The 18,650-nt window shown below is 34.3% G+C and overlaps 1 protein-coding gene across 3 annotated transcripts in view; it reads right to left on the reverse strand.

Moving 5' to 3' along the window:
* Window positions 1-18,650, reverse strand: part of Actn (alpha actinin) — a 230,725-nt gene that overhangs the window by 24,593 nt on the left and 187,482 nt on the right. For all 3 annotated transcript variants that reach the window (XM_072547253.1, XM_072547247.1, XM_072547258.1), the window contains 5 exons: window positions 11,476-11,706; window positions 10,955-11,253; window positions 5,009-5,288; window positions 2,876-3,004; window positions 2,327-2,411 (listed from right to left, as the gene is read on the reverse strand). In XM_072547253.1, coding sequence (XP_072403354.1) covers window positions 2,327-2,411; window positions 2,876-3,004; window positions 5,009-5,288; window positions 10,955-11,253; window positions 11,476-11,706 — 1,024 coding nt within the window. The remainder of the gene's footprint in view (window positions 1-2,326; window positions 2,412-2,875; window positions 3,005-5,008; window positions 5,289-10,954; window positions 11,254-11,475; window positions 11,707-18,650) is intronic.

Genomic DNA, 18,650 nt, shown 5'->3' on the forward strand with positions numbered 1-18,650 from the left:
TGATCTTGCTTGGCCAATCCTGCAGTGTATTTCTTCGCTACTTCCTGCTTTTGATGTTATTTGGACTCCCAAGTATTTAAAATTGTCTTTTGGTTTTATAGTTCCCGTTTCGATTTGTAGGCTTTCTGGTTTTTCTCCTACAACTAAGTACTCAGTTTTTTGTATATTAATTGTGAGGCCCCATTTGGTATATTCATCTTCCAGTTTTCTAAACATGTAGCCTACATCACTCTCGTCTTCAGCTAGAATGGCTTGGTCGTCAGCGAAGTGTATCGTGTACAATCTATCATCTCCGATTGGGATGCCCATATTGCAGCACTTTCTTCTCCACACTGAGAGTGACTCATTTAGATATATTTTGAAGAGTGTAGGTGCTATGCAGCAGCCTTGCTTTAGGCAATTACTAATAGGAATTTCTCTAGTTAATCTATTCCCAGTTTTAATGTTTACCGTCATATTTTTGTAGAGCTGTTGTACTGCTTGTAGCAACAAGAGTATTTTTGTTAGTCTGAAAATAACGTAGATAACAAGTAAAGATCGTAATAACTTATGCAAACGAAATGAGTATTGAAACATCTCAAACGGAAAGATTTTGATATAACAAGAAAATGAAAAAGAAAAGGAAGTATACCTATAAGAGAACTAGAAAAGGAAGAAACTCAATTACCAGTGAGCCACTTCAACAGTAGCTGACTGGTTTTCAAAGGCTGACACAATAATATGATGTTTTATAAGAAATTGGTTAAAATGTTTGCTACAACTGACCGCGATCATTGCCATTGATCTTGACTTTTCCAATGAAAGATTCAATCTGCTTTTGAAGCTGCGGTTTATCAAAGCCTTAAAGTAGCAAGGATCATATGAGCTAAACTACTTAAAAACTACAACCATTGGTCTATATTGTGGCTTTGCTGCATCAAAACAAATATTAAACATACAGGTAGATTACCTTATTTATTTTGAAGTTAAAAAAGATTTAAAAAATAAATCATATCCGCAAGTTAATGAGATAAATGCTTCTTTTCTTAACACTGTACTGCTTACACGACCAAGAAACTCAAAAAAAGGATGAGATACTGTAAGATAAGTAAATATGTAAAGTGTCCAATAGAAGTCTTGACACCGTTTTCTTTAACTATCTGCTGGTAGAAGAAGCGAAATTGCAATGCTATGCATATAAAATAGTTTGAGTATTATTTGAGTGTCCTCAGGCTACTATGAAAAGATTACTAGCTAACAATATCTCTTGGGAGGTGACCTTGTTCGTTATTCTTCCATCTACCCGGCGGTTTTTTTTGTGTGCGCTTTCTAATTTGATTTCCCGAGGCAAGAAGGCCCTGCCTGTCGTAAGAGGCGACTAATGGGTAGGAATCGAGAACTGGAGACTGTCCGCCCGTGGGAGGGGATAACGGATGGGTGAGGTAATCGCAACACAGGTACTACGGGGGAGGTGGAGCCCCACGATGCGTACGCGTATGCGTATGTGTCGTGCCACCTTCATTTTGGTGTCGAACTCGTAGGGGCAGTGGAGGCACTAACGGTCGTATGCCGAAAGGCCAGGTAGACCAGGGTCCTGCCAAATTTTATTTTTAGGGCACAAAGCCATAGCAATGTGCCACTATATTCCACTGTCTCACCGCTCATTTTCTCCAGATTCTCCCTCACCATCCTACAGCTCTTATCACGTCTGGCCTTTCTCAGACTTAGTCCATTGGCCTAATCTAGCACAAGCAGAAAAAACCCAAAATTTATTTTCTGATTTTCATATCCCTCTCAGTTTTTCTTCAAAGAGTCAGTGATTAAAAAATAATCGAAAAGAAAAGACACGAGAGTTCGTCAGTATCGGTAAAGTTATAAAACAATGAGTGGCGAGTAGTATGTTAATTTGATGCAACTGTTTATCCACAATATTAAAAAAACGACACAAACAGAAACCGTGTGGTAAATTGAACATGCTTTTTCACCAGGATAACGCATATGTCCATAAGTGAGCGATTGAAATGATCAAAACTAATAAAATTGCTCAGCGTTAAGAGATTCTAGCTTAACTCTAAGGCAATTACTGCTACGCCTTAAGGAATAGAGTGTTAATATTATGTGATTTGAGAGAGAAACAAGTGCTGATATGATGTGTAATAAATGAAAAACACAAACTGTAATAGAACACTGCACCATGATACCGTAAGACAAAAAATGAATAAAAAAATGAAGCCCGAATACTTGACTGCACATATTGAATTAAACGCTAAGGCGCATGCATATTGTATTAATTTTTTATCAGAATTACATTTAATGCAAAAACCTATAAATTCTTTAAAAAGGATACTCTGTTGTTTCCTAAGTTCGGCTTGGAGTGTGGCATCTCTCTGAGGCACCAACTGCCTAACTTCTCCCCATTTTCTGGTCAAATCCTAAAAATAAATGGAAAAATTAGTATTTGTTCGATTTTTGTCTTATAAAACCGACATTTTACCTCTAAGTCACAACCAAATCCTTCCTTATTTAGCACAAAAGATTGAAAAAGAAAAGCATATTAATAATCTACTAAGGTAACTACAAGAAAACTCATGAAATGACTGAAAGGAATGAAACAATCTACAAGAAATGAAGATAATTTTGTCTTATATATTTAAGGTTTAGTAATCTATTAATTCTACTAAACTAGAAGTAAGTACATGCACAGGTCAAATTTTCAGAATATGAAACATTCAGTCACTGCTTAATAGTGGTACTATTTCAAGTAGATACATCTACAAAACCAATACACATGCAGGATCTAAAAATCACTAAATTTATCTAAATTTCTTGTAGGATGGATGCGATAATTATTAAATGATTTGGTGTGATGATCAGATGAGCTCATCAAAATACTTACGTGAGCTGTCAATGTCGTGTAGGGATTTTCTAGTCCACCAGGTACTTGATGTTGCTTAACAATAGATTCTACTTCTCTAACAAGTCCTACAATGCTTTGGTATTCTTTGTCGGCCTCTCCTAGTGTTGCCTACAAATAAAATTTTGGTATAATTACCAATAGGAACCATATGCCAATACATAATATACAAAATATATGAAAATAACAAGTTTTTAAAATTTCGTCTTTTAATCCTATGATTTTTCTGTATAAGGTTCTACCTTAAGGTGTTGTATCTATTTATTATAGCTTCTATATCATTATCATATTAAGTATCTTACAGCTTACATTTATTTGAATTTGAGTAGTTATGAAATAAATTTATTAAAAGTTTCAACTAGAACTAAAATCAAATATCATAGAGCACTATTCCACTTGACTCAAGATACCTCAGAAAGCCTTCGCTAATTGAAGTTGATGGTAGTGGCTCCTTCTTCTGATTTTAGCCAAACTGTGTCAATCTTCAGGAAATACAAATGATGTATTTTGCATTGTAAAAAATGCCAAAAGTTCTGTGTCTATGATATTCGTAAGGCTTAATATCAGAGTAATTAAGAATAACTCCTGGTAAAAGCATTTAAGCTAGAAAATACCCATCATACCTTTAATTGAATATTAACTTCAGTTGGAGACAGTCTTGAGAAATTTTCTTGATAAAACTTACCACTAGATGTGAGCAGAATATTAACCATGTGCCAAGTGAGGCAATTAAATGCTACAGCAAGCGTTGCGTATGGTGAAATGCGCGAAATTTTACATGTTCACCTCGATTTAGCGGACTCCCCCGACTGGTGAATCGATTGGAAGCTCAGAATTTATTACGTGGCATATTTGCGACTTAATAATTACTTCAAAAAGTTATCCGCTATTCAGACCCACTTGAACCCGCCATTATTTTATTGTCGCCATTTATTTAACCAATGCTACTAAAATGGGTCCCTTAAAAGCCTGCATCATGAACCTTTATCATAATTGAGGTTTGATGTACATTTATTAATGTTAACAATTTAATGCCTTAAAATTAGATAATCTCATTCTTCCAAACTATTTGCCATCACTTGATACACCATGAACTGTCTGGTTCTTCTTTTAGGCGTTGAATGTGAGTTGATGTGTGTTTGTGAGTGTCCCGTTTAGGCAAACTAATTGCCTCTTCAGAACATGTCTTTTTGTGGAGGGTGTAGACATTGGTGTTGGAGTTTGGTATGTGCTCCACTGGTAGTGGTTGGTCAGAAGTCCTGCGGAGGAGTGTGAAGACCCGCGAAGAGAGGGCTTGGAGAAAGTAACGGTTCTTTTCAGATTCCTTTTTTATTTTTTTATTGCTGTTTTTTAGGGATACGCGTTATCCCTTGATACTGTAGCTTAAATTCTTTTATATTTTTTAAAGTCATAAAGTTTTAAGGAGAATCTTCCTTTCCTTTGTCACTGTCGGTCACTGCCGATTACCATAACTATTAAAATAAAACTACCAATATTCACTAATTTATTTTAAAGGTGATATTATATTATAGGACTTTATTTGAGTAATACAAAAATATACTCCCAGTGCCAACCCTCTCATAATTATGGTCAGTACTACAAATGGGAAACTGGAATTTCAAAATAGCAGCTCGCCCTACATAGACCTATGGAAAGCATTCTTCTTCTTCTTCTTAGCCTTCTGTCGTCCATGTTTGGACATAGGCCTTTCCCAACTCCTTCCATCGGTCTCTATCCCGAGCAACATATTTCCAATTTGTTCCGGCTATTCTTTTAATATCATCAACCCATCTCATCTGTGGTCTTCCTCTTGGTCGTTTACTTTCGTAAGGTCTCCAATGTTGTATTGTAGTATTCCAACGTTGGTCTTTAACATATGGAAAGCATTACATAACATTTAGTGGCGGTTTTTCACGTAGATAATAAATCCGTTATTAAAATTGCTGCAGGAATCATAGTTTATTACCCAGACTTAAGCTATACAGATCTCACTTTCCCTAGAAGAAAATTCAAGCATCCGAGATACCTACGGTATCAAAAGCATCGAGTTCTGGGGGAACTTTAACACAGAGACCTTATAGAACTACCCTTATAGAACAGAAACCCCTATACTACCTTAAAGTGATGGTGGGCATCAATCAAGCCTTGAATTTCTTCGACGGTGTGTACAATGAAGATGTCAACCAAGTCCTCTCTGGTACCGTCCAACCAGTTGTTGAAAGGAGCTGCACGCTTGGCGAATTCGAGATGAAGGATGTCGATCTTTTCCAAGATTCTTTCTGCTTCATCTAAAGCTTGGCGACGACGTTGGGTTAGAGCTCCGAGCCTGTCCCATTGGTCGCAGATACGCTGGCATCTTGCGTTGACGCTCACGCTGTCGTGGTATTCAAGAGTACTAAAAAATAATTAAATTACAAAATCAATGAATAACGAACAAAAATACAAAAAAAAACTGATATGGTACAACGGTTTTCACGAGAATTACAAATAAACTCGGTTCGCTATGCCCAGTCCGAACTGTCTAGTGAATTTAGTAATTATTTTTTTGCGAAGTTAGTTACTTTTTGACAGACTAAAAGTGGCTGGAAATTACTACACAACCAAGCACACGTACTCACAGCCAATATTAATAGTAAACAAACTAAATAGTAAATAAAATAGAACTTTGCGAATTACCGACAATTAATATTTATTTATCTGCACCATATAATAAATGGTTATGTTAAATTATAACGACTAAAATCTATTTTTTAAATAATATACTAACCAAAATTTGATGGGTTTAGTATACACTTCCACTATTTAGAATAATTCTTTTTTTTTAAGAAAGAAGTCTGCAATAGTAGGATACCTGAGCTATTAATACTGAGAAGTAGGAATTGTTGTGTTGTAGGTTTCCGACAATGAATCTGTCAAAATATGCCCGAGCTAAGCGAATGGAGTTTATAATATGAGGAGACTTTTACTTGATTAAAATTCTTTAAGTAAAACACATACGATTATTTATACTATTGAAAAAGTTTCACTGTACACTTTTCACCATGTTGAGGTTTCTGATGTTAATGTATAACGAACTTAAAACTGAAAAGTAAGTTTTTAACAACGGTGAATAAATATTCATTTTTCATTAATTTTGTTTAGTAGTGAACGAGATTACTTGTTTTATATTTATCGATTTCTAAATCATTTAAGTAGTTAGGCAGTTAACTATTAGTTTTGCCAGGTCGATAGATGATTCAACGAGCGTAGTAGCCACATTTCGAAGTTAGCAGTTTACTAAGTTCATCTGTCGAGACACATGCTAACTACAGAAATACTCTGTACACCAAAATTAAAGCATAATTTTAAAAATATATAATTTTAGTAGATACAGAAAACCGAAATTTGTCAGAATATTACTGCATTAGAATCGTTAATCTTCGCGAAGAAGGATACACTTAAGTTAAACTCACTAAAGTTGGGCCGCCGAACAGATAGAATCCCAAGGCCGCGTAATCACCGAGTGTCGGAGAGTGGCAGAGTTGTGATTGTCTGTCTGCACCTGCAGACTTACATGCGTTTGAAACCAAACGGGAGAAGCCGTGTACACAACGCACCATATTAAATAAAATCAGTTTGTGTTAGATTATCGTTTGTTTTAAATATGGATGGAAATACTCTTTCGCCTCTAAGAAAAAGGGCAAAAAAACAAAATTTACTGTTGAAGAAAAATGTGTAATTTTAAATACATATAAAAAGCATCTGAGGAGTTAAACGAATACAATACAAACAATACCTGAAATCCGGGACTTTTCAATGAAAATCGGGCCATAAAACTTTAATATCATCGTTTTATTGATTATTTAACTTGCATTATTTGCGGCTTCAAACGGATTACTGACATAAAATAAATTTTTACATAAAATCATATTGCAACGCAGCACATTTGATTTTGGTTCAAAGCACGTAATGGTTTGGAAATGAATCATTCAATGGGATTGATTTTAAATAGCGCGAAAGAAATTATGAAGTTTGTTTACTTAAAATGGTTGACAAAACCGAAAAAAAAAACATTGATAAGCAATCATTACATCTTTGTATTCAGCATGCCTCGTAATACAGATGATTCATGTGTACACACGAATTGTTTTTAAATCGTATTTTCAGAAGACGATAATTAAAATACAGAAATTTTAATTTAATATGATTCTTCGGACTATTTGGTCACACTATTCATACTACATCATCAATCAGCCAATCCCGTCCACTGCTGGACATAGGCCTCCCTCAGTTCTTTCCAGTGTTCTCTACACTGGGCCGCTTGTAGCCAGTTTCCCGCTACTCTTTTTATGTCGTCGGTCCATCTAGTCGGTGGTCGTCCTCGGCTTCTTTTATAATTTCTGGGCCTCCATTCCATAATTCGTCTTGTCTATCGTCCATCTTGTGTTCTGGCTAAGTGTGCTGCCCAGTTCCACTTAAGTCTCGTGGTTCTTTCGATGACGTCTTGAACTCCTGATCTTTGCCTGATTTGTCGGTTTGTTATGTGGTCTCGGAGGCTCACATTCAGCATTGCACGTTCCATGGCTCGTTGTGTAACTCTTAGTTTATTCGCAGATTTCTGCGTGAGTGTTAAAGTCTCTGCTCCATAAGTTTGTACAGCCAAAACACATTGGTTATAAACTTTTCGCTTGAGACACATGGGAATTGAACTTTTTAGAATATGGCTTAGTTTGCCAAATGCTGCCCATGTCAGGCCTATTCGCCTCTGTATTTCATTTGTTTGATTGTCTCTGTTTATTTTGATCTCGTGTCCCAGATATTTGTAAGTGTCTGTTTGTTGTATATATATTGATTATGTTCATACTACATAATCAATAATAAATTGTAAATATCATTATTACAGTGACAAATAATATTAAGTTTTCAATATGTATATTATGTATGGGTTATGGGTTTTACCGCATTCACTGCGATAATAATTGTAAAATATTTCTCTTCTCGACCTAGTGTAAATCTGTTCGGCGGCCCAACTATAGACGGTTTAATGTGACAGTCAATCATTTCAAAAGTTTCAATATGTTTTGATGTCACTACGAGTAACTCAAGAACACCCGGTCAAAGCAGCAGAGCTTATACAACTGAAGACTACAGGGGAAAAACGCTGTAAGTCAATTTTTATCGATTTCTTGAGGAATACATTTTTCGATACTTGGATACACGTAGTACAATCCACAAATATCAAACAAAATAGAAGTGCAATAAGTCAAACGTTACAAACGAATAAAATAATGCTGTACAATGGAAGAGCGCTGCAAGTCAAGGTTAAACTAGGCAACAATGCTATAAGTCAGATTTAAGTGCTCAATGCGCCTGTCCGTAGGGACAATTTACAACGGAAAATCACAGTCAGTGTTCAGCATTCATACAAGTTGTTTATTTAAGTATCAATATTATCATAATCACAGTTTGTTTTTAACGTTTGGTAAGTTTGAACTATTGTTTATTAATATGGAAAGTGAGGACAGCGAAATTGAAGAGGCTTTACAGTCAAAAACTACAAGAAAACGAAAAAGTTTTGGGCGAATACGTGATGTAGCTAAAGCGCTAAAAGTGCAAACTCACGAAACAGGCGAGGACTGCCGTTGTAAACGTTACCAGTGTTTTGAAAATATAACGGTTGAACAAAGAAATACAATTATTCGTAATTTTAATTCTATGCTGAATTGGGACGAGCAAAGTATGTATTTGGGTGGTCTAATATCCATACTTCCTGTAACTCAAAGAAGGCCAAGAAAAGATGAAGAGAATTGCAACGTAAGAGATGGCTCTTTTTATTACAGAATTCGCCTTGCGGTAACTAATGATGAGGGGCATACATCACCTGCAAAAGACGTTCAGGTTTGTCAAAAAGCTTTTGTTGCTCTTCATGGCATATCCACGAGAAGATTACAAACTGTACAAAAAGCCCTAAAACATGGTACAACCGCCAAGGACAATAGAGGTAAACATGGCTCAAGACCCAATAAATTGTCTGAAGAAACTATGCAGTTAATTTTAAATCACATAAAATCATTCAAAGGACGCATGAGTCACTACAGCCTAAAAAAATCTAGCAGGAAGTACCTTCCAGAGGAACTTAACATTAAAAAGATGTACAAAATGTTCCTTGAGAAACATCCCAATAGAGCAGTGTGCTATGAAGTATATAGAAAAACATTCAACACACGCTTTAATATCGCCTTTGGGTATCCCAGAACCGACACTTGCAGCATTTGTGATGCTTCCAAAATAAAAATAAGGGAATGTAAAGATGAAAAATTAATTAATAAACTTAAAACAGGGCAGAAACTTCACTTGCTGAAAGCACAGACATTTTACAAACGAAAAACAAAAGCTAAACTACGAGCAAGGACCTCAAGAGAATATGAAGTCATAGCAATGGACTATAATAAAAACCTTCCAATGCCTAATATTACGAGTAACGACGTGTATTATAAAAGGCAGTTGTCTTTCTACTCCTTTAATATCCATCGACTTAGTGATAATGATGTTGTTATGTACTCGTACCCTGAGACAGTAGCTCGAAAGGGTGCCAATGAAGTTTGCTCATTTCTGTATGACTATGTGACAATCCAGCTTCCTCCTGAAGTTCGTAACTTAGTGATTTTCTGTGATTCGTGTGGAGGCCAAAATAAAAATTGGACGGTATTCCGGTTTCTACATTATTTAGTCCATAAAATAAACAGATTTGACTCTATTTCAGTGACCTTTCCTATAAGAGGTCACTCTTACATGGAGGCGGATAAAGATTTTGGTATCGTTAATCAAAAAAGTGCAGCAGAAACCCCAGAAGATTGGGAAGCAGTGTTACGATTGGCTCGTCAAAAACCTGTGCCTTATAAAGTAGAAGTGGTTGATAACTACTTGGTGCGTAGCTGGGACACTATTCTTGCACCTATGTATGCTACAAAAGCACCTTTTAAAACTAGACCAATAAGAGAATTAAGCATTTCAAAGCAACATCCCAGACTAATTTATTTCAGAGACACCTACAATGGAACAATGGTTTCGGCTGTCATTAACAAAAAAGTGACTGGTAGGGAACCACCGTATACTGGAAAAGAATTCGTTTTTCCTTCTCGATCCTATACTGAGTCACTGCCCATTCCAATGGCAAAATACAAAGATCTCCAAGTTTTAAAAAAATTTTGTTCAGAAAAAGGAAGAATGTATTTTGATCAGCTAACAAAAATTTGACTTATTTTTTATCTTAAGAATTTTACAATGTTATCGATTCATTTAACAGATAATATTAATGTTTTTAGCTTTAGTTAAGTTAAACAAGTCTAGTTCTGTTTATTTTTTTCTTTCGTTGAATTCATATTATATTATTTTGTCAATTACAGCGTTTTTGCCTTTTTCCTCCAGACCTTTGGTTGTTTTTTTTTTAATTTCTCTTGTTACCTACTGTACATGACAATTTCAATTTTATAATATCATACTCTGTATATATGAGTTGGCAAATACTCAATACAATAGTGTGTTAGCATGTTTATTTATGAATTATGAAGTTTTGAATCTAAAAATCGCGTTTTCCAAAAATTTTAAAAATTGACTTACAGCGTTTTTCCCCTGTAGTCTTCAACTTCTAATCAAGGCCGATTCTTGAGACTTCGTACACTGAGACAAAGGTTTTTTACAGTACGTCTCTACAACACGAATTTTCTTACCGTTGCAATTTTAGATTAGGTCATTTTTGAATAATCAATATATTTTATTTTAGTTGTTCTAAAAACAAACTTAAACTATAAAAGGAAAATAAAAAGGTATTTATTAAGGCTGAAATTTAAACTTTAAAATTATGCGTTAGTTTTGGTGCGAAGTGTATATCAGGTGCAGTAGTATCCAAAATCGATCTCTGAATCTGAAGTTATAGTTCGTTAAGAAGCTAGAAAAACCGGAATATACATATGTGAAATATGTTCTACTGTCATTTTAAAGTTTAAATGAGCGTTAGATCTCGTATGTGAAAGGCACATAAGGTTTCACCAGGTCGAAGAACGAAATCAAGATAATACTTACTTTAATTCCTGTGCAATGGCGGCGATCTGTTCAACGCGGTCTTGATGAGCAGCTAAGTCAGATTCGAAAGCTTCGTGCTTCTTCTTCAACGCCTTCAATTCGTTAAGACGACATTGTCTGAAGTCTTGGCTCTGGAGCATTTCTTCTTTTCCGCGAGTCCAGTCTTCGTGCGCATCTGCCTTGTGTTTGAATTTCTGGGCTAAATGTTCCAAACGTTCTAGACGCATCATCTCAGACAACAGCCATTCTTCGAAGGATTTTTCGGCATGTTCAAGGCCTTTCCAGGCGTTAGCAATATCCTAAAATACACATCATAAGTTAATAAGCAACCATATAAAAACATAGAAAAACAGTTCTGACGCTTATAATGTTATAATAAAGTGGTATTTGATTTGGTAGAAATTTTTGTTTTTGATAATTTTCATGTCGGTTATCAAAACTTGATGATATTTCGCTTCCACATATTTGATTCTAGAAACTTGGATTATTTTATAGTTGATAGAAAACCAATTAGTACTTACCGAAACCATTTTTCCTTCTGTTGGCATGTAGGCAGGTCTGTTTGACAGTCTTAACTTGGTTTGGAGGGTGTTAAAGTTAGTCTCCAGTTTTGCTTTTTGTTCCACACGTGGTGGTTTATGTTTGCGACGATATGTACGGTACTCTTCCAATTTTTTCTGAACGCCAGCGAGTGAATTGTCTGTCTGGCGGGAATTCAACCATGGCATGGTACGACGAATCCATTCCAAAAGCTAAAGTATTCAAGAGTGTTATAAATAAGATATTTATAATTTATAATTTATATTTTTAATAGTAGTGTAACAACCAATTAAACATATATGTGGATAAAAATCTGAACTCGGAAGATACTATTAAATTTTGAATAAATATTATACATAATACGAAAATATAGCGATTATTCAAAACATCATAATATAGATAGATACATAAAACAACTACTATTATTTGTTAAAGTATATTAGCCACAAGAAACTATGAAAAATTACTGAAGTATAACGAAATATAATAAATGGAATCACTGAAATGAAATAATAAGTCCAAAATAATTATTATGTGGATATAAGCCATATACACTAACAGACAAAAATATTGCATATTTTATAGTCAATCATTATTTTTTGTTTATTTTTTATCTTTGAAATGTTATGCATTTTTTTAATCCTGAATATTTTATGCTGGAATATTTGACGTATATTACAATTTATTAGAAATAAAGGAATGCTTAGACATAGTCTTTATAGCCGAAGAAGCAATTATGTCACAAACTTACAAACGTTGCATAGTATACAAATTGTGCTTTGGCGAATTACAATGATTCTTGTTTTGTTTCTTGATATGGAAATGTCAGTTGGCGAGTTTAATTTTTTAATTCTGCAGTTTTCTTGCTGATATGCCACATTTATAGAGTTAGAGTGTGTTAAAATTGTTAATGAGGGTTACAAATAAGAAAATATTACGCGGAAACTGCGTATCCATCAATCGACTGTTTCTGGTATAGTAAAGCGATACAATGAGACGAGAATATAAACGGCGATCTGGTCAAGGACTAAAAAGATGTACAACGCCAAAAGATGACCAATATTTATCAATATTTGCGAAATCACACACTTACAGCTATCAATTTCATAAATGAATTACTGATAACAAGACAAGTTAATGTAAGTACCAAAACAGTGACGACAAGAAGTTGGTTTAAATCCAAAACGGTCTGTCAGAGTTCCACGGCTTTTTCCAGGGCACAAAACCCAACGGTTGCAATTTGCAACTGGAACCCTTAATAACTATGCGGTTCCATTATACTACGGGGTGGCGTTAGTTGGGAAAATCGTACGGAGCTCATTGAGGTGAATATTAGAATGAATGCTGACTGGTACATACGCAACATCCTCGAAGAGCACGTTTTCATTATGCCGGCTTCATTGGCTATGATAACTATGCTAATGCATGATAATGCCCGTGCACATGCCGCAGGAACAGTCACACAATATCTTGATGATATTGGGATTGAGGCTCTAGATAGGCCACTAATGTATTCTAACTTAAAAAAAACTTCAAAAACAAACTCATAACGCAGAAAAATAAAATATGTAATATTTTTGTCTCTGAGTGTATTAGACTATTGTACGAAGTTGAATCGTGGACTCTCACAGACGCTACCTGCAAGAAAATTGAAGCTTTTAAATTGTGGCTTTATCGTCGAATCCTGCAGATATCCTATACCGACCACGTTACTAACAAGGACGTTTTATTAGGAATACAAAAAGGAAAAGAGTTGTTAACCACAAAAAAAAACAGCCAAAATCGAATACCTCAGTCACATCATGAGGAACAGCGAAAGATATGGTTTGCTGCAATTAATTCTACAAGGAAAAATAGAAGGAAAAACGAGGACCAGGAAGGCCAAGGATTTCCTGCCTGAAAAATTTAAGTACGTGATTTAACACAACAACCATAAATCTTTTCAGAACAGCAGTTTGCAAACTACAGATTGCCATGATGGTCGCCAACATCCAAAACGGATAGGCACTACAAGAAGAAGAGTGTATTATATGACGTAATCAACATATCGGACGGGGTCACAGAAAAGCAAATAGTGAATGGTAAATGGTGAGAAAGAAGAAAGAAAATACGAGAAAAAATTAGTTCTAATACAGTTCGGAGAAATATGATTAGTATTATTAAAGATACTGTAATGAAATACCTATAAAAAGTAACAAAATTTGACAACAAGTATACCTGGTGATATACTTGTTACTTGTAAAATAAAATGGCAAAAAGTAGGTCTGATACAAATCAAAATTACAAGATCACCAAAAAGCACAGAATGTGGCTGTAGTAAAAGCTAAAAGAGAATCGTATAAATATATATACGATGAACTTGATCCCAGAGAAAATGACAGGAAGATCAAAAGCCAAATCTTGATCAAATAAATCAAAAGATTTTAATCAGTTTTGATGTATCCTAGACCTAAATAAAAATATACTAGTGTACGAAATGGATGCCAAAAGGCAATAAAAAAAATACTTTGCTAGTTTTTAAAACGAAGATTTTGACAGAAAAGAGTAGAATTAACAGAGGTGGGGATCAGAGCAACAAACAAAGAAGTTGCTCAGATAATACAAAATAAAGTTCGATAGGGGAGTGTTACAACGTACAAACTGCAGGGCTACAAAATTACATGGCCACATCATGAAAAAACGGAAGATGTTAATTGATAGACGAATTCGTGAGGAAAACAAAATATGCGAAATCAGTTTGGATTTCTGTAAGGCAAATCAACAGTCAATTTTCAATTCCTGAAAAGAGTAGAAGAAAAAAAAAACCAAATAAGATCTGATGGAGATACTTAAAAGATAAGACTATAAGATAGTTATTATAGATAAGACATACCTGTAAAAGGGAGTAAATATTGGTATGACATAAGATCGAAATTTATGTAGAAATGAAATTAGGGAATCTAGCCCCCATAAAAGGCATAAGGTAAAGAGAGTAATGATATGGTGAAATAAATATTTACATGATCGATGAATGACATTAGAACTATTCAAATCAGAATAAGTTATATAAATTAAATAAAGTTATATACATTTACTATTTTTCTCCTCTTCTTTTGACCATGTTCAGCGCTTTAGCTACCATCTGGCTATTGCCGACGAGGTATAAAGAGATTTTGAGAGCATCAACACTCATCCCTTTTCGATGAATTCGAATGATTTTGGCCATATCAAATGACACTTTCTTCGAGTGCCATTCAACTGTTAATGTGAGTGGAATTAAGTTTTAGTACTGACTGTTTTGTGTTTTTTTTACGTTTAATTACAGACGTATACGTTTTTTGACCAAAGTAATTAAAGTATTTCACTTCATATATCATTTAATATATATCGAAAAGTAATGTATTTTTCTGCTATTAAAATAAAGTTATTTGTCATTCTTTTATGTATCATATTTTAGGCAGAAATGAAAAGATTTTACGTTCTTACGAGATTAAAGATCATAGTTATTTTCATTTATTAATTTTTGAGATATTTTAAAAGAATATTAACTTAACTTACGATTAAATGATTTTTTTCTGAGCTGTAATCTATTTATTTATAAGATTATTGATGACAATACGGTAGTCGGTTAATTTGTTTAAAGGTTTAATAAATACATGTTTGCGATGACGATATGATCACATGAAAATTGCGTATTTTAGGTATTTAATAAATTCATGTTTGTTTAAATTTGAACGATTTAATAAACACATTTTTTGTGACTTAATTATTTTATTTAAATAATTTTATTTTATAGACAGTATAAATCTTTTTGAACTATTTTATTGAAAATAATATCTCTTTCTGCTCTTGATAAATATGTTAAATTTTATAGTTTTGTAATAAAAACTCTTTGATATGTTTTCCGACGTGATTTTAATGTCTTTAAGTGAAATGCCGATCTATTGTTTAATTAATTTAATCTCGAATCCTTTACAAGTCTCAGGTTAAGACTTAATTGGCGCCCTAATTTTTGCAGTTTAGCTGTATTTAGTATATCTTGTTCTCCTATTGTCAAATTATTATCTTTTTATTACCTACCTTTTAGTTATCTATCTGTTATTTATCAATCAAGATTTATCTGCCACTTTTCAGTCAACTACATCCTTACACACCCCAAACGAAGCTTTCCAATTGAGCAACATGGTCTTCGTAAAGCTTTTGTGAACGAACAGCTTTTCATCATCTACTCTTGTTAGGTTTTTCATAACAACATAAGACTTTAGGGTCAGAAAAGAAGTCAAATGTAGAATCGAACAGACCAGAAACACCTTTCTAAAAATGAGACAATATTGTTAACCCTTAAAATCTTGATCTAACTATACGATATGTACGACGCCTGGAAAACCTTGAAATGTGGATATTTCTCCGCATTCTAAAATTCTATGTGGACTAACCATGTTAAAAATAAAGATGTTTTAGGACGTATAATAGAAATCGTGAACTTACAGAGATTATTAAAAAACGGAAAACATCTTATCTTGGACATATATTCACACATGAGAGATATAACTTCCTTCATTTACAACAGAAGTAAAAATAGAAGTAAAACGCGGTCCTGTCATACGATAACTGACATAATTGCAGAATATCAAGGAATGAACAGGGCTAGACCTCTAAACCTCAGAAAAGCCCAAAATACAGATGAATTTGCAGAAGTCATCGCCAACCTCAGAAAAAAAGGAAAAATATTTGGAAAACGAGGTCCAGGAAGAAGAACATCTTGGTTAAAGAACCTCAGAATCTGGTTTCATTCAATACAACATCTGTGCAGCTTTTCCGCGCTGCTGCAGATAAGATAAAGATTGCCATGATAATCGCCAACATTCGTAACGGATAGGCACATCAAGAAGAGAAGAATCGCCAACCTCCATTAGAGACGGCACATAAAAAAAGAAAAGATTTATGTAGCATTTTAACATCAACAACTTCGATCATGCTTAATTTACTACTTGTAGTATCCCCCGAGCCTAATCCAAGGAGCACGACTGCCAGTTTTAAGATGACCTGTATATTTTATAATTTACGTGGGTAAGACAAATTGATTGCACATGTGATCCCTTTCAATATTATGTTTCTGTATCGGTATTTTAAAAATATTTTATTAAACTTTTGGAATTTTTAGCTCCTATTTCTGTAAACTTTGACAAAAATATTATTTGCAATAAGTTATTTTCTGAATCTAGTTCACTCAAACATTTTTTTGCTCTCTAGAACGACGAACCTTCTACAAAATGGATATTTTATGATTTACAGATCGTCGTATGTAATTTTAGTAATTTAATAATAGATGTATTCTTGGCAAATCATGAATGTGGGACCCGTCCTCGTAAATAAGCTGTCAACGTCAACAGACAATTTTTAGATTTTTTTTATATAATTAATATGTACAATACGAGTTGTTTCAAATATATGTGAAACTGAGGGGGCCAAATTTATATTAATATTTTATTTATAAAAAAACCGGTTATGTACTACATTTTATATAATTGGAGCTAGTCAATATACGCATTATTAAAATTGAAAAAAAGAGAATATAAATCGGATTTTATTTTTGAGAAATACAATATGATAATATCAGCAGAAAAAACAAAATCTATGACAACATCTAAATACCCACTACGATGTAAAATCGAATTTGAAGGGAAAATAATAAAGCAGAAAGCAAGGTTTAGATATCTGTGAATAGATATAACTAGTTACGGAGATGTTGAAGAAGAAGTACGACAACAAAGCTTAAAAGCAAGTGAAGCGGCGGGATCTCTTAATGACACAATCTGGAAGAACAAACACATAAGACAAGAGACAAAAACAAGAATCTATAAAACAGCAATTAGACCTATATTAACATTCACGGCGTAGACACGACCTGACACATCTAAAACAAAACGACTACTAGAAAGAACAGAGATGAAAATAGATGAAAATAAGAGGAGCATGCAATATAGAAGACATAAATGGATGGGTGATAAAACGGAAACAGGAGTGGAACGAACATAGTAGAATGGCAGAGGATAGGGTAGTACGAATAACAGGAGATAAGTCACCAAATGGACGAAAAAGTATTGGCAGACCACGAAAAAGATGGTGCGATAATTTAAATAATTCAGGAGGCTAAGATTGAAGAAGAAACAGGCTTTAACTAGTGGCTGATAAGGAATCATCAAAAGAAATGGAGAGTCACTCAAGGGCAAATCCGAACTCTGAAAATAACCAAGAATATTGATAAAAAAACTCTCGGACAATTTGATGAACCTCAATAAACGAGAGATTGACTGAAAAGAAAAAGAAGACAAGAAGATGGTAACTTTAAATGGTGGCGTCTATCTTTCTCCTTTCTGATTGTCTCAGTGTCTAAGATCTGTATTGGTATGTTAGTATTGGGACTATTAAACAGTTGACCAATCTCATTCTTAGGGTTTTTGAAAGTTAAGAGCGTTTTCATATTTTGGTCATTTTCCCCATAGCGATCTTTGCTACACCACGTCTACGTCTTACCTCCTCCTGTAATGTTCCTGTGTTTCTGATCAATGATCCCAAGAACAAGTATGCGTTTACAACGTCGAACCAGTCAATATTACTGATGTGTAGATGATTGTTGGGTTGCGTATCCACTATCATGATTTTTGTATTGGATATATTTAACTCCAGGTCTAACATTTGACACTCATTTTTAACTAGTCGTATGAGGTCAATCAAGTCTCTTTGGCCATTCGTTAAAAGGCTCATTCGCAGTGCGCAGATTGTTTATTTTTATTTCGGCCATTGATTAAGATTCTCTTTTTCCACCCTTCAAGCGCTCTCCTTATATACGTCTTGCGTACCTATATATTAAACATTGAAGAAAATACACATCCTTGCTTGACACCTTGTTCTGGGTGAAATTAATTTGTCGATTTCTCTGTCGATTAGAACAATTATCTTCTTCTTTATGTGCCGTCTTTTACCGAAGGTTGGCGACTATAAAACGATAGAGCCACATTTCTAAAGCTTCTAACATTTTTATAGTTGCTACTGTTAACGTCCACCCTCTACTCCGTAAGGTAGCGTAGAGAATAAGTAACATTTCGTGGCATGCCAGCGGATGCTAATGCTTAGGTTGCGGTTACTTAGGAGCTTTCTCATTTTTATGAATCTA

This window comes from Diabrotica undecimpunctata, chromosome 1 (genome assembly GCF_040954645.1).
Source record: "Diabrotica undecimpunctata isolate CICGRU chromosome 1, icDiaUnde3, whole genome shotgun sequence".
Classification (NCBI taxonomy): Eukaryota; Metazoa; Arthropoda; class Insecta; order Coleoptera; family Chrysomelidae; genus Diabrotica; species Diabrotica undecimpunctata.